Source organism: Ammospiza caudacuta, chromosome 11 (genome assembly GCF_027887145.1).
Source record: "Ammospiza caudacuta isolate bAmmCau1 chromosome 11, bAmmCau1.pri, whole genome shotgun sequence".
In the NCBI taxonomy this organism is placed as follows: Eukaryota; Metazoa; Chordata; class Aves; order Passeriformes; family Passerellidae; genus Ammospiza; species Ammospiza caudacuta.
Genome location: NC_080603.1, coordinates 23,615,977 through 23,641,708, shown reverse-complemented (window position 1 = coordinate 23,641,708; position 25,732 = coordinate 23,615,977). Strand labels below are relative to the sequence as shown.

At 48.3% G+C, this 25,732-nt stretch overlaps 2 protein-coding genes across 5 annotated transcripts in view; both read right to left on the bottom strand.

The window, feature by feature from the left end:
- Positions 1 to 1,215: 1,215 nt before the first annotated feature.
- Positions 1,216 to 12,254, bottom strand: SLC2A2 (solute carrier family 2 member 2). 2 transcript variants are annotated; one of them, XM_058812008.1, is made up of 12 exons: positions 12,140 to 12,154; positions 11,408 to 11,503; positions 10,866 to 10,896; positions 10,658 to 10,790; positions 10,009 to 10,133; positions 9,167 to 9,282; positions 8,476 to 8,638; positions 7,906 to 8,093; positions 6,956 to 7,060; positions 4,750 to 4,851; positions 4,132 to 4,335; positions 1,216 to 3,963 (listed from the first exon to the last, which is right to left on the bottom strand). In XM_058812008.1, exons 1-12 carry the CDS (start codon positions 12,152 to 12,154, stop codon positions 3,772 to 3,774), a joined length of 1,470 nt encoding a protein of 489 aa, XP_058667991.1. In that variant the 3' UTR covers positions 1,216 to 3,771. The 2 variants fall into 2 exon arrangements, with proteins under 2 accessions (XP_058667991.1, XP_058667990.1); XM_058812007.1 differs by having other exon boundaries at positions 10,658 to 10,896; positions 12,140 to 12,254.
- A 4,387-nt stretch (positions 12,255 to 16,641) lies between these two features.
- Positions 16,642 to 25,732, bottom strand: part of TNIK (TRAF2 and NCK interacting kinase) — a 146,958-nt gene continuing 137,867 nt past the window's right edge. For all 3 annotated transcript variants that reach the window (XM_058812176.1, XM_058812178.1, XM_058812177.1), the window contains 7 exons: positions 25,467 to 25,610; positions 23,785 to 23,919; positions 23,454 to 23,554; positions 22,065 to 22,214; positions 20,988 to 21,147; positions 20,284 to 20,423; positions 16,642 to 18,746 (listed from right to left, as the gene is read on the bottom strand). In XM_058812176.1, the coding sequence (XP_058668159.1) occupies positions 18,663 to 18,746; positions 20,284 to 20,423; positions 20,988 to 21,147; positions 22,065 to 22,214; positions 23,454 to 23,554; positions 23,785 to 23,919; positions 25,467 to 25,610 (914 nt within the window). In that variant the 3' untranslated portion in view covers positions 16,642 to 18,662. The remainder of the gene's footprint in view (positions 18,747 to 20,283; positions 20,424 to 20,987; positions 21,148 to 22,064; positions 22,215 to 23,453; positions 23,555 to 23,784; positions 23,920 to 25,466; positions 25,611 to 25,732) is intronic.

Genomic DNA, 25,732 nt, shown 5'->3' with positions numbered 1-25,732 from the left:
AGATAAAGTGTACAGTCCTAATTATCAGCCTGATGGGACGAGACAAAAGTAAACATATCATCAGATTTAACTAACTCTAATGACCCCGTCCTGTGCTGGCATATGACTAAAGTGCTCTTGTGGTAGTAAAGCCCAGCTTGATCCTTCACTGCAGCCATGGGGAGGACAAAGGGCCAGCAATGCCTTACTCTGCTCATCCTGTCCCAGGCTGGAAGGAGAAAACTCCCTTACCTTCCACATGGCAGCTGCTGCAAGGAAACACGGCCTGAAACTCCAGTTTCCTTAGGTGCCTCTGGACCCCCAGGCAGCTCTTCTGGGAAGTTCAGTGTTGTAGCTGTGGGCAATGTTAATGCTGTGGGCTTTGTTAAACTGATTTATGTGCTGTGCTACAGAACTGGGCTGGGCTTTCTACTGTCGTTCACCAGTGACACAGGAAAACCAGGACTGACTGCTCAGTGTTGATCAGTAAGGCCCCTCACTGCTGAGCTGCTGGGAGAGTCACCGACGCCCCCCACACAACAGGACAAAACTTAGCAGAAGTTTAGGAAATAATTTTGTACCCCCATATGACCACAGGGAACCCAGGCTGGCTGGGCCCTCAGAGCAGCAGCAAATGTGCTTTGAACCTCACTTCTCCCCAAATGCTCCTCCTGCCCCTTGTGCCTACAGAGGCCCCAGTGCCAGGTTTTAGGCTGCACCAGCACTTGCAAGCAGAGGTGCTTCACAGTGGGGTGAAGGGGGCAGTGTGGACAGCTGGGCCAGACACTGGCACCCCTCCAGTCAGGGTCCATCCCAGCCCAAAGGCAGCTGCCACCAGCTCCAGGGCTGCCTCCAACCCCAAGGCTCACCTCTGGACCACCTGTTTGAAAGGGATTTAGCTGAGGGCTTGCACAGCTTTTACCACCTGTGGAGCAAATGTGTCCTGCGAGGAAAATAGCTCCCGTCTGACACTGGATGTATGTCTGAGATGTACAGAGGGGGAAAAACAGCAGCACAAGCCATCACATGACATAGATGTTGTTCATCTTTTATCTAACATACCTAGATAACAATGCTGATAGCAAGAGTTCTCTTTTTTCTCCTTTTTGTACATTCAGATAATTCATTATATTTAACATACAGTGAACACAGCCAGTGGAGAGCTTCTGAGCCTGCTGTTGGTCTCACCTGGGGAGACCTGTGTGCAGCACACAGATGGACAGCTCCACACCGACCTGTGCCCCAGCTCTGCTGCTCCCTTCTCCTCCCTAGCTGGGCTCTGGTTCCTGCAGCCCTGCATGCCCCGTGTCAGACCCAGGTCACCCACCACTGCAGCACATGACAGCACTGACCCAGTTCTCCTCCAGTTAAATCCCAGCAGTCACTCCAGCAAAGCCTTTGGTGCAATCTTACTGCTTCAGTGCACACACCAGGGCCAGGCATTTCTGCCAGTGGACCTGTAGCTGCTCTTCCCATCACTTGGAAGTGACCAGAGTGTGCTGTAAGGTTAATACCAAGACAGTAAGGTCTACAAAGGAAAAAAAGTTCAGGCACGTGGAAAGGAGCATGAACCTCCCCTAAAACCAAACCTACAGCAGCAGTGTGATCTTTCTCAGCCCATCTGTTTTGTGCTTTTCATTATGCTCAATCCTCTGTTACATTTTGGCCACTGCTTCACTAGCAGCTGTGGTGAGCACACAGTGACCAAGCGATGCTGGTGTTTCATCTCTAAATAAATAATGGGTTTCTACCCTGAGAAAGTTGCCAAAAAGTAACCTGGTATCACAACAAGGAACATGCAAATCTTAAAAGTCAAGCAGAGAGCAGGCTTTTACAATGGTTCCAAAATATGCCCCCAAAAAAGGAAGAAAAATCCTTGGAGTTTGATTGTGACACATAAAAATGTCTCATAAAGAGCAAAAGGAGTAAAAACAAGGCTATGGAAACAGCATGACCTCCTGCTTGCACACTATCTTGGCTGAAGCACACCCAGCCAGCCAAATGCTAAGTGATGCAAAATGGGGTTTAGGTAAGTGGCACCTGCCAGTCAACCTTCCAATACCCATTTCTTCTTTGGGTCGTCATTAATTGTTGCTCTATGAGCAGCCTGAGCCCTTGGCTGGACCGGGAGCCTGTGGGTCTTGGGCACTGTGTGAAAGGAAGGGAAGGAAGGTGCAGATGGGGAAGGAGGTGCCCTGGCAATGTTCACACCATGGAAGAGGTGGCAGCAGGGCTCGAGTCTCCTCACATGGAGGCCAAGAGTGCCCAGGCCTTTTGTGTGGTCAGTGTTGTGCTGTGCCTTGTGCTGTAGCAGTGAGAAGGGGGAGAGGAGAGGCTTCCTGGGATGAGAGAGTGAGCTAAATAGTATGGCTGAAATGTAGGAAGTGCCCATCAGCCCAGCCAGTTTCACAGAATCACAGAATCACAGAATTTTCAAGACTGGAAGAGACCTATAAGATCATCTAGTCCAGCCGATGTTCTAACTGTTCAGCTAGATCATGGCAGCAAGTGCCACATCCAGTCTTTTTTTAAATTCTTCAAGGGATGATGCCTCTACCACCTCACTGGGTAAATGATTCCAGTTTCTGACCACTCTTTCTGTGAAGTATTTCCTTCTTACTTCTAACTTACATCTAGCTTGACGCAACTTGAGACTGTGTCCTCTTGTTCTATCCGTTGTCGCCCGGAGAAAGAGGCCGACCCCCAGCTCACCACAGCCACCCTTCAGGAAGTTGTAGAGAGTGATGAGGTCACCCCTTAGTCTCCTTTTCTCCAGGCTGAACAACCCCAGCTCCCTCAGTCGCTCTTCATATGGCTTGTGTTCCAAGCCCCTTATTAGTTTCGTTGCTCTCCTCTGGACACGCTCAAGTAACTCAACGTCCCTCTTAAAGTGAGGGGCCCAGAACTGGATACAATACTCCAAGTGAGGCCTCACCAGTGCCGAGTACAGGGGAAGAATGACCTCTCTGTTCCTGCTGGCCATACCATTTCTGATACTGGCCAGGATGGCATTGGCCCTCTTGGCTACCTGGGCACATTGCTGGCTCATATTCAATCGACTGTCAACCAGCACCCCCAGGTCCCTTTCCACCTGGGCACTATCCAGCCACTCCATCCCCAGCTCTCTCTCTCAAAAAAATACTGCAACTGAGAAATCCTTATGAGATCAGACAGTGTTTCCATAATGCACAGATAGAAAAGCAAGGAAAGTACATCCCAACCAGTTCAGGTGGGATCCACCGTCTTCCTCTGCGGAAGCAAGAGTAAGGGGGTGTTTGCTCCACCTGTTTTCCTTAGCACCGGGGGTGATGAGTGCTGTGTGCTGGTGGCACAATTGCATGAGCAGTTGGATTTTAAAGGCACCATGTCACTCAGCAGAATGAAGCAGAGAGATGGGGATAAAAAAGTGAAAACATGAGGCTGCAGCCTTAGCCAGCCCCTCTTTCCTTCATTTCAGCTAAGAGACAGCCCTGCTCAATCCTGTCTGGTAAGATCACTGTCCCACTGGGCTGTTCCAGCAGGGCATTGAGATGGACATGTATCATACTCCTCCTGTCCTTTCCCTAGATCTTCCTGCAGCCCAGTTGTCCCAAGTGTCTCAGAGTAAAATTCCAGGTTAGCACCTGTGGCTGAGAGGTGTGAACTGCAGCAGCCAGAAGGAATCCGATGGATGGGTCCTCCTGGTCTGCCAGCTGCAAGGTTTTTGTGAAATGAGACTTTTGCCCAACATTCTTCCCATGGTGCCTGAAGGAGGTGCACGCCCAGTCCCTCCTTTCTGGGTGCATGGGATGTCTATGCCTCCTCGCTGCGTCGCAGGTCTTGCAGCTCAGTCATGGCTTTGGCTGAGAGCTTCTTGCGGCGGAACACGGCTGCAATCTCCTCAAAGGACTTTCCCTTCGTCTCCGGCACTTTGAAGTGTGCAAACAGGAAAAAGATGAGGAGCAGACCCGCGAAGATTGCAAACACGTATGGTCCACACAGATCCTGCAGTGGGAAAGGGAGAAAGGGAGACCACCATCAGCACCACAGGCATGGCTTCCCCTTCCTACCCAGCTGGCTGAGGTGTGCCCAGCCAGGCTAGGGGATGGAAATCTGGGAGGCACATTCACATGGGGTCAGTTGTTTATTTGTATGGGCTAAGGGATTTCTTACTGCTATGTACTGGAAGCACATTCCCACAATGAAGTTGCAGGCCCAGTTGCAGAAGCCGGCGACAGCGATGGCGGCAGGGCGCGGGCCCTGGCTGAACAGCTCGGCTACGATAAACCAGGGGATGGGCCCAGGCCCCACTTCGAAGAAGATGACGAAGAGGAAGATTGCGACCATGCTGACATAGCTCATCCAGGCAAACTTGCTCTGCAAGAGGTTGGTGTTATAGTCCCCAAGTAACTCTCATTAATTATCACTAATTGCTTTGTTTAGGTTTGTTTTTCATAAATTTCTTTCTATTCTGACAAAGGGGGACTGGACATGAATAATTAATGTTTTAAACTCTTGTGCCAGGTGCTGGCTGGGCATGTGGTGCCAGCATTGCTGCCTGGAGGAGTTCACAGCCATCAGCTCAGCTGTTACTTTGAGCCCTCTCCTTGCCTGCAGCTCAGCAAAATGTGGCAGAATGGCACCCTTTAATAACTAGGGTGTCCAGCAAAGGAGGCCACCCCTCATTTGCTTTTTCATCTTGACGGGACTTGCAGCAATAGTTTAGACTGATTTTGATGGGATCTTCTCTTGTTTTCAAACCAGGGAGAAAAATTGGAGAGAAATCCTTACCAGGAGCACAAGCCCGACTGTCATGGCCACGGCACTGACTAACATGCCCATCAAACCTGCCAGGAACAGGGACCTCCTGCCTGCCTTCTCCACCAGAAAGACCTGTAGAAACACATGCAGGAGCTCAGTGTCCAGCACCACCACTCTCAGGATCAGGTCCATTAGCAATAACCATCCTGTTACCGCTGCCACATTTTTGCTCTTTTGTTCTTTTGCTCTTTTAGCTCTAGTGGTACAGATTTATGTGCTGGTTTCCAAGTGTCAGAAACTCTGCTGGCAGCTGCTGGGGAGCCTGACTGAGCTTTCACCCTGCCAAGGGCAAGGCAAAGGCATACACAATCAGAGCCCATGCATTTCCAAGCTCTCAGGACTTCCCACTGCTCCTACACATTGCTGACTATGGACTTTCTCTCTCCCTTTTCTTTTTTTCTTCCAGGAACTAAAAACTTACTAGGTCTGCATTAGTTTGAAATCAGGCTTCAGAATGTAGCACAATTCAGGTCACATCACGGGCCATTGCACCTTGCCTGTCCTAAGGCAGGGATAGTTGTGTAGCAGCTGCAGTCAGGATTTTTCCTCCAATCACTCCCAGACTTTTTTTGCTTCGCTGGTAGTCACAAAGCTTAGTTTGCTCCTTCTCAGCTCCTCTTGGTGGACTCCAGCCATGTCACCCAGCTTTGACAGATACATAAGTCCGTACCAGACACCTCACCCGACAGGGAGCTGTAGGTGCCTCCAGAGGACTGTGCAGGTGTCCTGGCCTAACCCTGCAGCAGGTTAGGCTGCCTGCTCCTTCCCCTCTGCTTGAAAGGACACCTGTGGCCAGCAGCCCCCCCTTTGCTGCCATTACAGCCATGATTTGCACTTCCCAGAGACCGTCTCTGTTGCTGAGGGCTGTTCATGTGCTGACACGTGAAGTTGCAGAGGATGAGTCTCTGCTCCCTTCTCCCCTTGCCAAGGTCCACCCAGCTGTCAGCACTTCTGCCTTTTGATCGGGGTCTGTCATTTATTGACAAAAGCAGGTAATTTTTAAGTGCTCGTGGACAAAAGAAGCAGAGAGCAAATGCCCAAGGCTGTTGGTACCACAGCCCTGGGGATTGAGCTGGAGGGCACCCTCCATGCTGAAGAAAGGCTTCTTCCAGCTGCACACCTCTGGGCCTCATTTCACAATAAATATAATTTCTCCTCATGGGGCCTACAATTGACTTTCTCTAAGGCAGGTTTACTCTAAGATGTCCTCTCTCACACATACTGGAGTACACATGGTTTAGGTTGGAAGGGACCTTAAAGATCATCCAATTTCAACCCCCTGTCATAGGCAGGGACACCTTCCACAAGACCAAGCCTGGTCATGGACAGTTCAGGGATGGGGCATCCACAACCTCTCTAAGAAACCTGTGCCAGTGCCTCACCACCCTTACAGACAAGAATTTCTAATATCTAATCAAATCCTCCTCTCTTTCAGTTTAAAATTGTCTCCTTGTCCTAAATCTCTTGGAGCTGTGTATTTCTGCCTTGCAGCCAGTCCTGCATCATGTTGGTGAAAGTTCTTTACTCCCTAAATCTCTAAAGAGATATGAGGGAAATAGGCCTGGCATTTCCTGATCTTATATTAATGGCCACATTATAAAACTTATTGCCAGCTGATAGGAATTGTGTTAATTCTCTCAAGAGAGAAACAAATGAGGGGGAGGTCTGTGGAAACAGAACCATCCTTTTATTGCTGCAGAGCCCTGTGTAGATAGGATGAGGATAGGTGCTGGATTACTTTTATTGCTGTGGAATAGCCTTTGGATATCACTCGTGCAGCTGCTATGTACATACAGAAAACAGTTTGAAAGATAACAGGTAAGTGCAGATTGGGAGCTGGTGACTTCCCCATCAGAGCCTGCTTCCTGGGGAAATAGGACCTGCAGAATTGCAGTCTCAAGGGCAACTTTTCCTGTAGGGGGAAATGCAGAGTTTTTAGAGCTGCCCTGAACAGAGTGGTGCAGTTTCCACTCACGAGGCATTTAGCAGTGTGGATCAATAGCCACATGCTCTATGTCAAGGCTTGAATTTTCAAATTCAACTTTCCCAGGGAATGATTTTTCCCAGGGTCAGTCCTGCAACACTGCAAATCCCAGCTCCAGGATAAAATCATGTTTCAAAACCACGTTGTACCTAATGTGTCTTTGTAGTCCAGGGGGCAGGAGTGTTTACTTACAGAGATAACAGTGAAGACCGTGTTCACCACTCCGACACCGATGGTTGCATAAACTGGTTGGTCAACTCCAGCTCTCTCGAAAATGTTTGTGGAGTAGTAAAAGATCTATCAGAATACATCAGGATGAAGGATTAGGCAACAAGGCTGTTGAAACTTTTTGTTCACATGAGTGAAGAGTTGCACTTGCTTGGCTGAGATGTGGCGCAATTTAATTATGATTAATTTTTCAACTTTTAATGGCTTGTTATAATGAATAAAGCTGAAAATTTCATAGGAGCCTGAGGGAGTTAAAAATCCTGTTGAAATTCTCCTCTTGAACTACTGCATTTGCACATTAAATCTGTTTTCTTCAGTCTAGTCTGTTTAATCTTTAAAATCAAGATCACCAGCACTGAGCACTCAAGACAAATATCTTACTATGACCAAGTTTTACATTAATTTTAAAATATTCTCATTGCAATGGCTCCCATTTCTTTCTTCTCTCCAAGAATAAGGTGATTCCTTTCTAGTGAAAGTTAAGGGCAGAAGGTAAAGGGTGCCTGGTGGATGGGATGGGCATGGCCTGGAGCCAGATAGGCTGGGCATCCCTGTGTGCTCCTTAATGCTGCTGGGTGTCAAATGGATTTCTGGTATTCCAGGAGGTGATGCAAAAGTTGTTTAGTTAAAAATGGCTATAAAATAGTGATTCTGGGGTGAGCATGATGTCATTAAAGAGAGCAAACTGCTGACAAACTTGGGTAGGGGAGGGCTCAGCACGGGCCTGCTGTGCCAGCTGCTTTTGTGCTGGACTCCCTCCCACCCTTCTCCCCCCCTGCTTGGCAGGGACCCAGGAGCCCACTGTGACCATGGGAAAGCCTTCTTCCATCCCTGCATGGCTTGGATGGAGCCAGAGCTGCCTTTTCATGCTCAGCATGGATCTCTTGAGAGACAGACACTTTGGGGAGACTCACCGCATTGATTCCCGAGAACTGCTGGGATATTTGCACCATCAGCGCCACGATGACAGCCTGCCTGTACTTGGAAGAGGTGAAAAGCTGGCTTATGGAGACTTTCTTTTCACTAGCAGCTTCTTGCTTTTCCTTTTCCATCTCTTCAATCTCTTTCATTGGATCACAGTTTCCTCTAAGCCTTTTCAAATCTTAGGGAAAAAAAAAAGATTGACATTTTATTTTCAGTGGTAGGTAAGTTGTATATGTAAGGACAAGAATCTCTTTAGGCAAAACTCAAGGTAAGCCAAGAATCCAGGGTGCATCTGCTCAGTCAGGGGCAGCAGCACATCAGCTCTGCAACAGCCCTGAGATCACTCTCAAACCTCATCCCTCAGCAGTGCTGCTTAGTCCCATGCAAATATCTCAATAGCTTCTGATCCAGAGCTAGTTTGTATCTCAGCAGCTCTGAGCTTGAAATGGGGCAACCACAGTCACATGGGAGTCCTCAGCCACATGTGAGGCTTTTCCTTCTCTGTTGTGCTATGTAAAGTATAAAAACAACTCTAGACAAGCTCAGAATGTCTTTCTTACTTTTTTTAGCTTCCTCCACCTTTCCCAGTTTGATGTAAAGGTATCGGGGGCTCTCAGGGCACAGTAAGAGCAGGAAGAACTGCAGCAGGGCAGCCACACCAGACAGACCAAGGAGCAGGGGCCACATCTCGTCATTGCCCAGAAGAAAGTCTAGTCCAAGGATCTGGAATAATTGAGGCATATTTGAATGGATCATTTTGCACACTAAAAAGAGAAAGCAATTGACCACTATGGTGTTTTGAAGTGACAAGCTGGGGGAAAACTGGAAGCAAATTCCAACTGGTTTTTTGGATGTACATTTATGTGCCCACCTTTGTGTAGCTGGGACTTGTGCCATGGTGGGCAATGCTGATGAGGGCTTTGGGCTCCCTACTTGCCTGATGAAGCCATTTTTGAGAACCTGATTATCAGGGGTCTAATGCTCAGGATCCAGCCTGACACTGATGAGGTGCTGAAAAAAATTCTTCAGGGAGAGGAGAAATTGTTTGCAGAAGTATTTTTTTTATTTCTTGTGAAGTTGTCTTTGTAGAGACACCTCTTACTGAAGGCAGGGATTTAACCCCATTAAAACAGATTGTTTTGCACACTCCTTCAGTTTTGGGGTGGAATGGTGAACAATAGCCCAGTATATCACTATGGTCTTCCTATTCTCTGAAGCAGCCTCTCTGGATGTGTGTGTTTTCCTGCTTACCTGGCTGAAGAGGATGCCCGTGACGATTGCGAGCTGGTGCAGCGTCCCCAGAGCTCCTCGAAGGGCCGTGGGAGAGACCTCGCTGACATACATGGGCACGAGTCCAGAGGAGAGCCCTGCACCGAGCACACGTGGCTGTCACCTCTTCCAGACACAGCTCAGCAACAGCAGAAAGCACTTCCCAAATGGCAAAGGAGGATGGAGCCTGTGTGCTGCACCCCACACCCCACCAAGCCCCTCATGCCTGGCTGGGAACCACCTGCACCCTGGGAAGGTGCTGGGATGTCCCTGCATTCACAGCCCCAAACTGGGAAGCCTTTTACTTGAACACACACATCAGAGCACGGGGCAGGAATTATCTGCTGAAGTTATCACAGGGTAAAGATCCTTCTTAAAACTTGCCTTGAAACCTCAGAGTGGAGTATTGTATTTGCATACCAGTAACAGTATAAAGAGCTGTTATTTCCAAGCTAATTCTAATGTAATTCCCAATTATTTGCTGGCTATATCCTCTCAATGTACAGTGGTCCTGTGGTCTCTGTCTAGGGAACATGTTAACCAGCCTGGCTTGTGGTGTGCTCTTGCAGCAGCCACCAGCAAAACCTATCCTTGAGATGCAGAGCGACCTGCTCCTTTCAGGATGTGTAATATAAAGATATGATAGAGCCAACCCAATCACTTCTGGGAAAGATCCTAGATCAAGAATGGCAGACATAGGGAGAAGAGGAAAATTCCCAGCTGTGAAAGCCCTTCTGAACTAAGAAAAGGATTGAAAAATCTGGGAAACTCTGAACTGCAGCCCTGGACACGCTAGCAGGGAGCTGCTTTCAGCCTGGACTCACCACAGTACAGCCCCGTGACCGCTCTCCCGGAGATGATGAGGATGTGGGATGGCCCAAATTTCGCCAGCCCCATGAGGAGGTTCCCAGCAATGGAGAGGACATTCACCACCAGCATGGCTTTCACTCTGCAAGGCAGCAGCAGCACAGCTCCTCTGGCACCTCACTCAGCCAAAGCAGCCATTGCAACACACAAGAGGAGCTGTGAAGTCAATCAGTACTACAGGGGAAAAACAATGATAGCAGGCACTGCAAAATACAGGGACCGGGGTACAATCAGAGTAGTTAAAATTATATTATAAATGATACTTTACATCCTGTGCAAATACCATGCAGATGTCCTTCTCTTCCTTTTGCCATGGAAAGAGAAGGGGGAATTCAGAGCTTAATCAAGGCTGCTCATCAGCTGCTCTCTGAAATGCTCAAGTTGCAATAAAATGTCTGAATTGTAACTGAGGATTATGAAAAGCCCAACCTCTGTGATGGTTTAAACAGCATTTTGGAAGTTCGAGGGTTATTTTTCCTTTTTTTCCTAAATTGCTGAAAATAACACAAATGATATTTCTACAGGGTGGAAATGGTTCTATGAGAAAAAATCAATGAGAAGGGTTTGTGCTGTGGCCCAGAGTCAGAGCACACAGGAGCCTCTCACCTCCCGAGCCGGTCGCCGATCCAGCCCACGGTGAAGGAGGAGACCATGCCACCGATGGCGAACACGGACACGGACAGGGACCAGTACATGGTCAGGATGTGTGGGGAGGCAGCAAGGTCCTCGCTGGTGTCAGCTAGGGGTGGGAGTGTGCCCTCTGTGCCATCCTCCCCAGAGGCATTGGCAGCGTATCTGTCCGGGGAGACAATGCCCAGCACGCGCGCGTAGTGTGCTTCTATAACCTGTGACAGGTAAAGAAGAAAAACGCCATCAGCTGAGATCTATAACCACCCCAACCCCTGTCTGGATTTTTTTCTGCCTCAGAAAAGGATTTGCATTGCAGGCTCTGCAGGGGTAAAATCCTGGGGTCCCCCAGCTCCATAACACGCAGACCGCAGCGGGGAGGGGCCACGAGGGCAGGCACAAAGCATCCCCCTCCTGGGGCTGGGCTGAGCTGCTGTTTGGATTTGGCACTGGATTTGGTGGAGGGGTGCAGTCCCTTGGCTCAGGCACAGGGACTGTGTTGCAGTGGGGACAGCTCCATTACATGCAGAACCCCACTTCTTTCCCTGGGGAAGTGCCAGCAGAGGGTCCTGGTTGTTCTCAGCCCACTGCCCTGTCCCCTGTTCTGTGGGAGAAACTGCCTGGGAAGGGACAGAGTCTTCCTGAGGGCTTCTGCAAGGGACAAACTGGCCCTGGCTGCCCTGAAGCCATACTTCCTTGGCCATGCACAGCTTGAGGGGCTCAACTTACCTTCTGGGGGGCATTAATGACCCCCAGGCTGTAGCCATACTGGAAGAAGCCCAACACCGCAGTGAAGACAGAGAGGATCAATGTTCCCGTGAGGTGCTGGAAGCAAACAACAACCTCATCATACTGTCCCAGCAGTGCCAGAACTGGGGGAGGGCTGCATCCCACCCATGTCCCAGGGGACCCTGCTGCCCAGTTGGCTGGGACAGTGGCATCCAGGGATGCTGCTGCAGCAGCACAGGTGCTTGGCTTGCTCCAAAGGAGAAGGAAAGCCCATGGGGACAGGGGAGATCAGGCCCCCAGGGCAGAGTGGTGTTGCCCCACAATGACAGTCCAGCTCTCCCTGCTGTGCTGCCCATCCTCGCCCTGGAGCTCATGGGAGCCAAAGCTCTGCCCAGTACAGAGGTGCAAGAAGCAGCAGCAGGGTCTCATTCCCCATCCCTATCCCTGGAGTAAAACAGCTAGGAAGAAAACACCAAAAGGGTGTTTTTCAGCAGCCCTGCTTAAAGCATTTTTCTTCCCATCACAGTTAAAGTTATCCCGTAAGCGAACAGCGCTCTTAAAAACAGGCCCTTGGCCCTTTCCCCCTTTGCCCCTGTGCGCAATTAATTAGAGGGGACTTTTTTTTTATTGGTTTCAGTTTTGGCAACGGGTTGCTCAGGTCTGGGGTCCTGCAGAAATTCTGATCATTTCACTGGAAAGTCTAGTGCAAGAATACCAGCAAGCCATGATTACCTTCTCTGTCTGCATCTTCCTTTTGTCATCCACCCCGCAGCTCCTCCGCTCTCCTCCTGGGAACAGTCACTGTCCTGGGCTGCAGAGCAAGGTGAGGGCTTGGACAGCAGAGCTGGGATGGAGGCAGGAAAATGGGCTGGTGCTTGGAGAGATGGGACTATATCAACTCTGGAGTTAATGAGAAACCCAAGTCTTCCACGCATTATTTGGCCACCGCTCAGCTCAAGCAGCCACCACCAATCCCCGTGTTTGGGACACACACGAAACAATGAGAGACCTGTAAAGACATAGAGTGGATCTGGAAAATTCAAATGATTTGGGGCTGTCCCTCAGCTGAACAGTTGGAATGTGACGTGCCAGGGGCTTGAGCCTGTTTTGAGATGCTCAACACCCACCTCAGCTTTTGTGCTGGGCATGCATGTCACATCCCAATCCTCTTGCTGAATCAGGGACAAGAAATCTCTCCAGCACATGTAGCAAAGCAGCTAGAAAATGACTAAGACTTTTATTTTAATAGCAGTTAGCACCTGCTTTAAAATATATTCATGTGTGTATACCACAGAGAGAGCCACATATAAACACAGATGTATACAGGTCTCTCTGTGTATCCATACACAGACACCTGCATACACAGAGCCCCCTCAGCAGGCAGCTCTGATGCTATCAGAGATAGCTCTGTGTGTATATGGATATAGAACACAACAAAATTACCCAGAATATTACATTAAAGGAGGCTTTCATTAAAAATCCTACAGTGGTGTGAACAGTGAACCTTTCAGCACCACCAGCTGATGGCTGTGCTGTCAAATATTGTGGATTCTGGGTAATACTGCCAATGCTGCCAAATACTTCTGATGCTGCCAAATATTTTTGCGTTAGCTCACTTGGCTTTCACGAACTTTGCACATCTGCACAAGCTGGTCTGAGTTGGTCTTGCTCGGGCTTGGGATTTGCTGTCCTTGACATGGTCAGAGAGAGGAGCTGCAGGGCCGGGTGGGGGGGTACAGTGGCATCCTTAGCGGCAGCAGACCGTGCCAAAGCCTGAGTCAGCCGGGAAGGTGATTAATGCTGATTAAAGTCATTATCTTCCAGATCAGCCCCTGATGGGTTCAGCAGCCAAGCTACAGCACTCATTGGATGATGCTCTCAGTCAGCCAGGCTTCACATGGGCACAAAATGTACTTTCTACAGAGGAAGAGCAAGAGAAAAAACAACAAAGATGAGTGTAAGACCACTAATCTTTGCACTGGTCTCCAGAAAGGTAAAACTTTAACTGGGAGAGGAAAGTTCATTACATTAAGCAGGCTTTGATTCCAGCCACAGCACCTGCATTCCCCTCTAGGGCTGGTGTAGATGTGACAGGAAGGGCCCCAAGGCTGAGCTTTTTAGTTTTCCCCAATATTTGTCCTTCCTGCTGAAATCTTTGCCAATGGTGTTTGTTTGCTCGCTGTGTGTGGATACCCAGGCATTTACAAGCAGTTTCTTTGCATTGCAGTTAAATACCTTCACAATGGGACTGTCAGGATTTGACAATTACCAGGCTGCTAAGGCTTGAATCAGAAAACAAATGGGGGCCCTGACCCAAGACCAAACCTTCAGGCACCGTGAAAACCCTGCCAGCACACATGTCCCCCTCAGGGGTCCCCATCCCGTTGCAGGTGCCTGGCACAAAGAGCTTTCCCTCCCTATTTTTCCCAGCGGAGGGATCAAAGGCCACCAACAAGGCATGAGCAGGATGGCCTTTCCATGTCCTGCCCACTGCTGCTTAGAGCAGAGCCCTCCTGGAATCCAGCTTCCTGGGGATGGGGTGTGGAGCAGCTGGACAGTGCTGGGAGGCTGGGTGAGCATCGCTCACCTCCCCAGGAGCAGCCCTTCCACTTCATGGAAGCTTTGGATGCCAAAGGATGGAGGCCCCACAGGCACACGTATCCCTTGGCCAGGTCTGCTGGCAAAAGGCATGGAGTAATCCCGGGCTTTTCCCACCCCTCCCTGGGCCCCCTTACCCTCCCTGCCAGGCAAGATGCTGCAACCCAGTGCCAAGGCTGCCTCACCTCTGCCTCTGAGGAGGTGCCAGCTGGGCTGTGACACACACTCCTCCTCAGCTTGACCCCAGGGAATTTAGTGTTTAACATACTGAACTCTCAGTGGTACTAACAGACTCCAGACTTGGTGATTCTCTGAACACGGGGCTGGATGTGGATGTGGTGAGTAGCAGAGGCCAGCTTTAGTCTGGTCTCAAGGCTCATGGATGGGAAAGGTTGGTGTGTAAATCTTCCTCTCACTGCAATCACTTTCCAAAGGGGCTGATTGTTAGCTTGGTAGAGAGAAGCAGAGTGTTCCTACAGGATAAAGAAGCAGGCCTGGCTCCACCAGGGTCAATGACTTACCATCAAATCTCTTGCACACCTGACAGCCAGCTGTGATCACACTCCAGAGGGTGCAGAGAGTGGCACAGCACAGCCCAAAGCAACACTGACCCATCCCATGGCTGGAGAGCCTGGCCAGGCAGTGTTTAGGTGATGGGCAAACAGCAGGGTCTGCATTATTGCTAACGCTTTAGTTAAATAATAAAGTGCAAGAACTGTGCATAATGTTAGACAGCATTGCCACGCTTATTGCTTGCTCTGTGTTGTGTGTAGAGTAATTGGTGGTGTTGATAATCTAACTATGTGTGATAAAAGCACTGGGCTTAATTTTATGGAGGGGCTCTGCTTTGGAACAGCTGAGCATGCTTGTCACCTCAGTGGAAGGAATTAAAAGATTCCAGAGGGGCTGTGAGGCTATACCCAGGTGCTGGGGCAATTTGCACATCCATTTTATTGCTCTGGGTCATTCAGAGACAGCTTTGATGTTAAAAAAAAGGAAAAGTATGCCATAAACCAAAACAAAACAAAGGAAAAAAAGGTAGATCTGGTCTGTAAGACATGGGCTCTCAAAGAGAGGCTGATGTAGCACATCAGTGTCTGGCACAAAACCAAAATTATGCTCTTTCATTTCTCCTTCTAAGCACATCAGCTGGGGCAGGCAGCACTGCTGAGGCTACATGAGAGACAGCAGCTGCGGCTGATAAAACCCATTTAGGAGAGAGAATTTGGTGCATTTACAGCACTGCTGTAAAGATACCAGAGGTTAATGAGCCCCTTCCCACGCCCAGCTCTGGGTGCTGCAGCATCTCCCAGAAGAGAAAAACTGGGGAGCAAACCCAGCAAAGCTCTCCAGCTGCAAGTCCCACAGGGCAGGGCAGGATGCTGCAGGGCAGCAGTGGCTGTGGCAGATGTCCTGTGCCAGGAAATGCATCCTGATTGCTGAGGAATCTCTGCTGGATCTGCTCAGAGCCCTGCCAGGTGGGTGGCTTAGCCTGGACACAGGCAGGGTGAGACATGGAGCTCCACTCACACCTTTGGAACAGGCAGGTTCAGTCCCTGCTGGCCTGCATGATGCCCATGCTGGCCCCAATTACAGAGCATCAAATTGTGCACGAGCAGGAAAAGACCTTAAAGTGGGCTCACATTGAGACAATGATCTGCAGTTTAACTTCAACCATTTCCAGCAACCAGTCCAGCTCTGGGGCTGGGGCCAGGGTCACCTCAGGCATCCCTGTTCTATCCCAAAATATGTAGTGTCAACCCCCAAACCATCTCACAACAAGAAAAAAGCCATTTGGTAATAATGCTGAGACAGGTTTGAAAAGATTCAGTTCTCACAAGTAGCTGCTACAGCCTTACCTCTGAGCATCCTTCCCCTGGCAGAGGTACCCAGCATCTCCTCAGGGTGGTGGAGCCAACCATGGCCCTTGCATGGCCTCATGCCAGCTCTCAGGGCTTTTCTTCCATTTACCATGACTCATCCTTGAAGTTATACAATTTCATAGCAACTCTGTAAATAATTGAATCTGCAACAGGCTCAAGCGACAGACATTACTGCTTTTTCCTCCTGTGGCACTGCACAGCTGAATAAATTTCCTTTCCTGGGCAAAAAGTCCCAGAAACAGGATTTTAAAATGAGCTGCAGGTTTTATTTCTTTAAACACTACTAATAAGTAGTTTCTGAGGGCATTAATCAACCATAAGCACATTTTACTTTCAGCAAAAGAAAAGCAAATCAAAGTTAGTAACATTTGGAGGGGAAATGTCTTTATAGTAACCATGGGTTGATTTTGTAGAAGAGGAGTTTTCAGATGGTGATGGTCCATCAAGACATCCCTTGGCCACTGCTCACTGCTGGGCAGCATCACAAAGGACATGTCCCATCTCCCTGCACTCATCCTGTTCCAAAACCACCTTCCCAAGAGTCTCCAGACAAAGAGCATTGTGACTGGGAGCCCTGAAAATCCCCTTTACCTCCACGTCCTCCAGCACCCCAGGTTTTATTTTCCCAAACATAAAAGGCATGGCTTAATGGTGAAGTTTTGTGTTTTATTGTGGTTGGCACCAGAAAAGCATTTGCTCTGTGTTATCTCCATACACACATGCCATAGACAAGACTATGGTAATATTGGCTTCTGTGATTTTTGTTTCAAATTATTCTGAGATTTAAAAAAATACATTCACAAACCACCTGAGTCGTTTAAACTCAATGACTGCCTGCTATTTCATCACTGTATGCAAAAACCCATAATAACAAAAATCATCCAAAGCTGTGCATTTGTCACTTGAAGTAGAACAAAAAACACCCCAAAACAGTTATCAGTTTGCAACACAATAAAAGCTCTGGGCTTTATTTGATTTTTATTTTAACCACAATGAAAATACAAAGAGCTGGTGGCAATCAGTGTTTGTGATGGGATTTGAATACCAGTATTTGATCCTGTGGCCAACCCTACACTCTCCAGGCTGCACCAGCCCAACAGGAAGGTGTCTGGTGCTCAAAGAAGGCACCACAAAGCACATCCCACCTGTTTTTCCCTGAACTCCACATCCTGGGAGTCCCACTGCTGGCAATCCCTGCGGTACCAAACCCTGACACCGTGCCCACAGAACGCCTCAGGTGAGGGTGGCCCGGCCCATCCCATCCCCGCCAGCCCACATCACCTCTTACCCTCGATAAAGATTCAAGTTTGACCAAGTCCTGTTGATTTAATCATTTTTTAATAAAGCCATCGTTACTGAGTACACCAAGATTGCCAGTTAAGCTCTCTATATGTCGCTGGAGGTAACAGCGCTGTGATCGACAGCGGAACGGAAAAAAAATAAAACCAAACCAAACCAAAAAACAAACCCCAACCGAAACGAGGTAGGTTAAAACCAGCAACACAGACCTTGTTATGCGACACCCCAACACCACAGGCGGCCATGCTTGCAGCTACTGAGAAAGAAAACCCCAGATACGCACTGAGAACAGAAATCAACTGAGCAAGGTTTATAAGGACACGATTCAACCTGAACTAAACACACACACACGGTTCGGCACAGATGTTGTCTTTCACTGTATGTTGGGTAATTCCTAGGGAGTGAGGGGGTGGAAAACGAGTAGATTCAGACCCTTGGCCGAAGAAACCACACATATATATACTTTTTTAAGCTCTTTACAAGCCCAGTCCAGAACATGGGGGACAGGCAGCCTGTTCCACGGTCCCCATCCCTGTGCCGGCTGCTCCTGCACGCCAGTGCCCGGCTCTGGACTGGGGGGAATGAACACCCACAACCTTCAGCAGCAGGGTCCAGTGCCCACAGCATCCCAGGAGCCTCTGTGGTCACAAATCCCCCTCAGGGGCGAGCACAGGGCTCCTCTGACCGCTCCTCTGTCCTCTCCTCCTCTGATCCCCTGTCCCGGTGCCCGTGGCCAAGCCCCAGGGCAGGCGGGCACCTCTGGAGCAACAAGAAATGGCACCTCTGTCCCTATCAAGACACACCATTATGTGAAGATCCATATAGAAATATGGATTGACAGACTTGACAAAAATGGTAGCTGATTTTTATTAGTCTAAGGCTAGTAGTTTAGCCATTTAAAATCCATTTCCCAAAAGAGGGGAAAAAAACCTATTATTTTTTCTCTTCTTTAAAAATCCGTTAAGCCGTTGCTGCCAAAAGCAACATGTAAATGTTGGTGAAGGCAAAAGATTTCTAAAATTACCCAGCTATATGGTTATGGCCTTCATCACAAAGATAAAAGGTACATTTATTGTGCTGTCTCTCACCAGATTTAATTGGTAACTTTACAACATACTATATATTTGATGCTAGCAGGCAGACAGAATTAAAAACAGACTTTTTGACACTGTTTCTTTCCCCGTTCTTACAAAGTAGGGGACAAAGAAAAAGTAAAACTAAAAAATAAAATAAAATAAAATAAAGGAAAACTCATAACCCACTATAACACAGCGTAATCAGGAGACCTCGGGGGGTTCCAAGCGTGAAAAGTCCATCCCTGGCTGCAGTCCCTGCCCTGGGGCTGGCGGCGCCGGGGGAGCGTGGGCAGGGGGTTCCTCGGCGCCCTCCACCTGCCTCTACAGTGTTAGTCCACGTGTTTAATGTCCTTTAAATTAGAAATAATGCCATGGCGGTGAGTGCCAAGTGCTCCTCTGTTACCAGTTCATCATGGAGTTTCTGTTGAGGGTCATGAAAAACACTTGGCTGCTTCCTCCGGATCTCACCGATGCAAAAAATACCTGTTTGGAAGGAAAAAACCACCTATTAATACTCAGGGGATGGAGCTAACCCATGCCAGACTGGGATTAAATTGAGCCACTCATTAGTAAATGCAGTAATTAAACCTCCTTCTCCCTCGCTACCAAAGAGTTTGGAATGCCTTGAAAATACCAGGTTTATCACATTTTACTGCCACAGCATCATTTATTATGAAGTACTAACAAAGAACTGCTGTCAGTGGTTTGGATCTTGCTAAACATTTACCATTTGGTCGATATCTGCCTCAGTCTGAAATGGCTTTTTTTGGGAAAAGTGAGTCCTGGTATTTCAGCTATTCCTGAAAGTAAAGCCCAGAAAAAACTACTTCCCTTCAACATGCTCAAAGTGCACAAACATATCAGGATTCTGTATGAAGAACAGGGATTTTGGTGCTTCTGGAACGATCCACCAGCATTTGATTCCAAGGGGATTAAAAAATTAATGAGTTATAATTTGCAAATATTGAAGGGAACTATCTAAAGCCTCTGTCCTTAATAAAACCAAAAATTATTTAATCTTACCAGTTTAATCAGTTCTCCAGAAAGAGAACCATCTGAGCTTAGTATTTCAAACCCATCAGTGATCAGCTGGTTCCAGGATTTTAAAAAGATCACGGTGTTTTTTCCAGCTTGGTTAGAATGAGATTATACTAAAATTAACTCAAATGCAGCTTCTTGGACAGCTTCTCATAACATACTCAACTGCAAAGTTAGGACACATTTTCCTGCAGAGCCTCAGCCTACCTCCATGCCCCAGGAAGGGCAGAGCTCGGCTAATGAGCAGCTGTTCACTACAGTGATCATGGCCTCAAAGCTCATTTACTGCACATTATTAAATCCTGCTCTGGGGACACAGCAACTGGCTTCTTCACTGGTTTTGTGATCATGTCCATTATGAAAGATCTCCCTGCTGCTTGGTCCTGACTTGTCTTAGTGACACCTTGTGAGGGGAGGGAACACCACCTGCAGAAAGACCTTGGCAGTCAAGCATCTCTTCCACACAAAAATGCCTTTTCCTCCATCAATTTCTCCTCATTCCCTGCCCCTCTTGCAACACCTGTGGCAGGGGGCATCTGCATGACAGCCGTGCAACTCTGGAGACCCTCCAGAGCAGCATTTATCACTGCTGTCCACAGAAATGGATGAGGCTGTGAGAGGAAAATAATTTAAATCGAAAGATGCATCAAAATGTTTCTGCATCAGAGCTCAAATCAGGGTCACTTACACACCCTTGCTAATATTCCACTTTCAGAGTTCACTTGGCAGCCTCAATTTAATGTTCAATGAAAGAACTGGGAGAAAGTCAAGCCAAGTCAACGCAGATCTCAGCTAGATGGAGAAGAGATCTTGCAGGCTGAGGTCTCCATCCACTGGAGAAAATTAACTGGGAATAGGCTTAAGGGCACTGCTTATTAAACAGAACCTTCAGATTAATTATTAATCTCAAGACAAACCAGACCTAAGCTCTAAAAGCTCCTTGTAGCTCGCAGCACAGATAGAAGCTTTGAAGTGGACTTACCTTATCATTTCTTTCACATAGAAACTTTAACCTTTGAGCTCTCTTGTGCATAAATACTCCATCCAAATGTCCTGTCTCCACTGACCGGATTTCAATCGCTTTCTCTCCCCAGCCCATTATTTGATTGGAATGAATGTAGGCTGTCAAAAGGAAGCGTTTGGCAGGTGTTACAACTTGTGCTGAGTTAAATATTATGCAATGAGCAGAAAAGCTCTCATAAGCTGTTACTCAAAGCCTAAGCAGATCAATGGCAGAGCTCTGATGGCCTGCAGGGACAGCAGCCCTTTAAGAGCACTTTTCATCCAGGAATTGCTGAGAAATTTAAACAGAAGCAGCATCACTTTTTCCGGTTTCACAAGGTGAGGAGCTGGGCAGTGTTTTGCCTCCACGGGTTGTGGAGCTGAGCAACAGCAGAGCCAGAAGAGCAATTCAAGGGCTCCCATCTCCATACTCAGCCCCCCTCCACTCAACACAGTGCAACAGGTTGCATTATCTCACATTTATCTTATACTCAAAAAGTTCAAATCTTCAAGAAATTGCTTGTTTTTATTATGGAGGACCAAACCGGACAAATTAAGTAATTGCATCTCATGGCTGCCTGAGGGAAATCCCCTTCATCCCAAATGACTCCATCCCCGCATTCACAACTCCTCATCTCGCCTGTGGCTTGTGTTTTAAGCAGGTGGAGAGGAAGGGTGACCTACCCACGGAAGTAGGCATTTCTCCCCACTGGAGCACCACGTCCTTAGTGATCCGCCCGTAGGTGTTGACGTAGACACCCTCGTCCTCGTAGCACACCAGCATCTCCATCCCGTCCGTCTTGGGCAGGATGACAATGGCGTGAGGAGTGATATTGCCCTGAATCTGCAGGAACACAGACCCTGAGAGTCACAATTACCCTGAATGGAAAAAGGGGAAGGCAGCAGAGCACTGCAGGAAAAAGCCCAAACCAGCCCAAGAACAAAGCCCTCCCTGCATTCCCCACACAGGAATGGGTTTCAGAGATAAGCCTGAAGGGGAATAGACTGTCATGTTTACCCCAGCATCAAAGCAGTCTGACACAGCAAGGATAAACTGGTTCAGCAATTACAGACAGATCACAACATACACGCCCCCAAGACTGATGGCTGACACTTGGCTGCAGCACAAGTAAGTGACTGAGCCAATGAATCCATCACCAGTTCAAATCAAGGTAAATCAACTCAGAATTTTACAGGCAGCCCTAGGGAGGAAATATCCTACTTTTTAGCAATCACCCTCTAGTTCCAAGGGCAGCTGCATTGACTTTCCACCCATGTCTGCCCTTCCATAGCTAAGACAACACAAAACCATCCCAAACTGCCCCAGTATTTCTCCCTCTGCTCTTGCTAGCTCTCACAGAGGAGACTGTTGCTTGGATCAGATTCAACAATTCCTACATTTGTTTAGTGACACATTTTCTCCTTGACCAGTTCACTGTGGGCCAACAGTATAGATGGAGTTTACATGACCCAACAAGAAAATCCTACAGAGAACTCCATTACTGCTCCATGCAGTGTACAGACAGATTGTCCTTTTTGTGGGACGTAAAAAACCTTTGCTTTAAACTTCACTGCTCCTGCACGAGGACAGAAACAGCCTGTGCAGATGAGCATGAAGTATGTGAGAGCCCTGAGCCCTCTTTAAGTGAGTGCAGCACTGGGGAATGTCACACCATCACTGGTCCCCACTGGGAGCCCCTGGGAGCCCCCCAAACCCCACTGGTGGCCCCTCCTCAGGCAGCAGCACTGCCCTGTACTCACGTGAGATGGTATATAGATATCATAGGAGTTCCCAGAATCTACATCAATCACATGGAAACCAGTGTGGGATCCAAAGATGACCTTCAGCCTCTGACCTTCCTCTACAGTGAGATCCACGAGCAACGGCTTGTGCTGGAGATCTGCAAAAGACTTTTATAATACCTTCCATGAGCATCACAGAAAACCAGCAAATCCCCATTGCAGCAGCCTGATATGCTTTTGAAATCATATTTGTTTGACTGTGTTTCCTACTAAATACATGGTTATTTATACTGCTGCCTCTCTGTTCCCCTCAGAGGGTATTCAGTCATCCCAGCAGATAAGTGCCCACCCTTGCCAAGCCCAGCTCTCTCTCACAGCAGCCTGAGGCCAACACAAGGATTTGGTCTCTGAAGGAAGGAGACAGCTCAATTTTACATGAGTGTGTGTTCAGTCTCTCTCAGCAGAGATCTGTGACCACCCACCTCCTGTGTTGGCAGGGATCACTGCTCTGCTTTGGGCAGCTGAAATGAGCCAGTTTAGCACAGACCTACTTTCCCTGCTCCATCTAACCTGCTGCAGCAAGGCTGGGACCAACCCCAGCCAGGTCCAGATCAAGCACCATGGCTTGGGTGCTCAGGATAGTGACACAAACACCTGTGGGAAGCTGGATCCCAGAGCATTTGATGCTGCTGAGCTCTCCATGTCACTGAACCCATTTACTCTGGCTTCTGTTCAGAAAAACCAAATGTGACCTAATACTGCATAAGTCCATGTGTGTTGGAAAGATGTAAAATGAGATTACTCAGCATGAACATCTCCACAAGGCATTGCCCTTGTGACTCTTCTCTGCACAGAGCTTGGGATGCAAAGTGCTCTGAAGGAATAAGCACAAAATACCCACTGACAGGTTGGAGAGGAGGAAGGTCTCACTGAGGAAACCAAGGCAGGTGAAAAGAGAGGAGAAAAGAGAAAGAGTGGGTCACTCTCCCAAACTTTTTGTCTTGAAACAGAATCCAAATTGCAGAAGGGGAGAGGACCTTGCAAAATGAAAACAGAAAATCATGCCAACCTATTTTTGTACTGTATGTTAAAAATTAGAGGGAAAAAAACCCACCAAACACAAAAACCTCACAAAAAAAAACCTCACCAAAATCCCCAACTCAGTTTTATTCATGTGCATTACATCAGCTTTCTGAAAATTCCTCAAGTAAAGCCTGCTAGCATAAACTAATAATAACACTTCATTGTTGGCTGCAAGCAGAACATTTCCAATCTTTTCAGGATCCCATCTCCCATGCCTGCCAGGCATCCTGAGCAGCTCAGCTACATAAGCAAGATGCTTTTCTGCTCTGCAGAGTACAGAAACATCATGTATTTACAATTACAGAGTGTAAAAGACAAACATACCTTAAATGCCATAAACTTGTGATATGGTTTAGGAGCCCAAGCGTAGATCTCTACAGCGTTCTTTAAGGCAATCACCAAGAACTTGATTCTTTCATATTTCACTAAAATTAAAACAAACCCAATTTTAGAAACATTCACTTTCTTCCTACAAATCTCCAGAACAGCTTCTCAGGCCATCCCTCTGTTGATTCTCATTACATAGAGCCCACCTAATGCATAAAGATGAATTCCAAATTTACTCCTGGCTATGGTCTTTTAATATCAAATTGTCAGGTCAGACCTAAGGCCAGAGAACAAAACCACATCTCTTCAGACATTTATTTCCACTCACCAACTTTGTAGTGGATGCATCCCTCCAGGTCCCCAACTGTGATCCAGCCCTGCTTCTTCTCCACCTCAGGGTCGTTGTGTAAAATCCTGTTTCTCAGCCAGGACAGGTAGTACACACGCAGCTTGTTCTTCTTTCCTGTTGGCAAAGCAAATGTCCCTGTCAGAGCAGAGCATGCTTGCATGGACCATCCTGAGGTTTCAGTGCTTATTTTCAGTCACAAGATGATAGAATTTAAGGCCATTTCATGATAAAAGTAATATAAATAGTAACTGAAAATAATAATTTAGTTGTTTTGGGATTTTTCCTTGGGAAGAAATATATGGGAAGTGAAGCCCAGAGCTCTGTCTTGCAGGCTGCAGGCAGACAATGGAAAAGGTAGGCTTTTGATTCCCACAGGCTGGAAATATTCCTTTTCCTATAAATCAGTGTTCACAGAGGGATAGTGGGGCTCAGTGGGGCAGTGATCCCAAAGCTCCTACAGCTCAAAGCTTATCCAACCACTCAGCTACTGGGTTTCTTTCGTTCCCTCTCCTTCATACAACATTAATTCCACCCTGGAGATGAGGCAGGAGCTCCTTGGCCTGCGACAGGCACTGCTGTTAGCCAGCAAGCCTGGGCTCTGCAATGCTGAGGGGCTGCCAAGTTTCTGCACTGCTGCCTGCTCTTGGATGGCTGTGACAGGGCTGCAAAACCCCTGTGGCTGCAGAATCCCTGTGGCTGCAGAGCCCCCATGAGCCAGGGACAGGACAGAGCTCACACTGAGCCTGGTGAGATGAGACCCAAAGGACAGACCCTGTCTGCTCACAGGTTTCCTCAAATCCCCAGGACTCATTCTCAGCTTCATCCTGGAGTTTGGTGCTATTCCCATTCCAGCTGTACTAAACCCCTCATCCCTACAGCTGGATCCCAAAACCACAGAGGAGCTGCAGAGCAGGTAAAGGATGGAGCAGTGAGTTTGGAGCTCTGGCTGGATGGGGCGAGCAGGAATTTGCAGGTGAATGCAGAGCGAGGCCAGAAAGGAAACAGAAGGATGCTATCAAACAATTTCCTCATGAGCACTTCTCTTGCTGCTCTCTGTGAGCTTTGTTGGACAGGTATCAGCAGGAGAAGGCTCTGCCCTGGCTGTCACCCATGTGCTCCTCAGGCTGCTCTGCAGGAGGATGCTGGATGCTCTCCTCAGAGACTGGACTACAGAGGGTTTGGGGTTTTTTGCCAGAAATCACCCCATGAACCTCATATGAGCACTCTGGAGCTCCCAGCTAAACACAGAGATGGTGAAAAGCCTGTGGCCCTCACAATGCTTGGGACAGCCCAAGCACATCTGTGGTGTGAACTGGAAATCTAAAGCCATGGATTACAGCTCCCTCAGCCAGAGCCAAACAGACCCAAGCAGAGCTCTCTGTCCCCTCAAGCTGTGACTGCCTCCTCTGCTGGGCCACCTGCCTGCATCCTGCACCTCCCCTTCCCTGCTCAAAGAGACTGGAGATGAAGTGCAGTCAGCAGGTGAAGGAAGCAAACTGCTGAAAGCAGATTAAACTGATTTGATTCCAGAATAAACCAGGTCCAGCTCCCCTGGGAGCTTCCCTCTGACACCAGTGAGCAGGTTCTGTCTGAGCTGGAGCCACTCAGGGCTTGCACAAGGCCCAGCAGGTGAGTGACGGGGTGAAAGCACGAGAGAGCACCTGATATTGTCACGAGGACGTTGAGGCCCTCCAGGACGTCCATCTGCTGGAAGCGCCGCCGGTTGATGAGGTTGTAGACCTTGCCCTGCCCGCTGCGGTCCAGCAGCATCAGGCCATTCTCCGTGCCCACCAGCAGATTCACACCTGGAGAAGAGAACAGAGAGCCATGGGTGCCAGGAGCCAAGGACAACACCCCGAGCTCGTCTCTGCTGCCACCAGAAGTGTGACCGATCCAGGGACAGGAAGGGTCACTCTACAGCGCAGGG

Bases quoted from the DNA above. Each gene is read 5' to 3' on its own strand.
- SLC2A2 (XM_058812007.1), bottom strand. The intron at 4,852-6,955 runs GTAAGTAAACAC...GTGTTTCTACAG, and splicing joins CGGTCTTCACTGTTATCTCT to GTCTTTCTGGTGGAGAAGGC. The intron at 4,336-4,749 runs GTAAGGATTTCT...AACCTCTTGCAG, and splicing joins CAGTCGGGCTTGTGCTCCTG to AGCAAGTTTGCCTGGATGAG.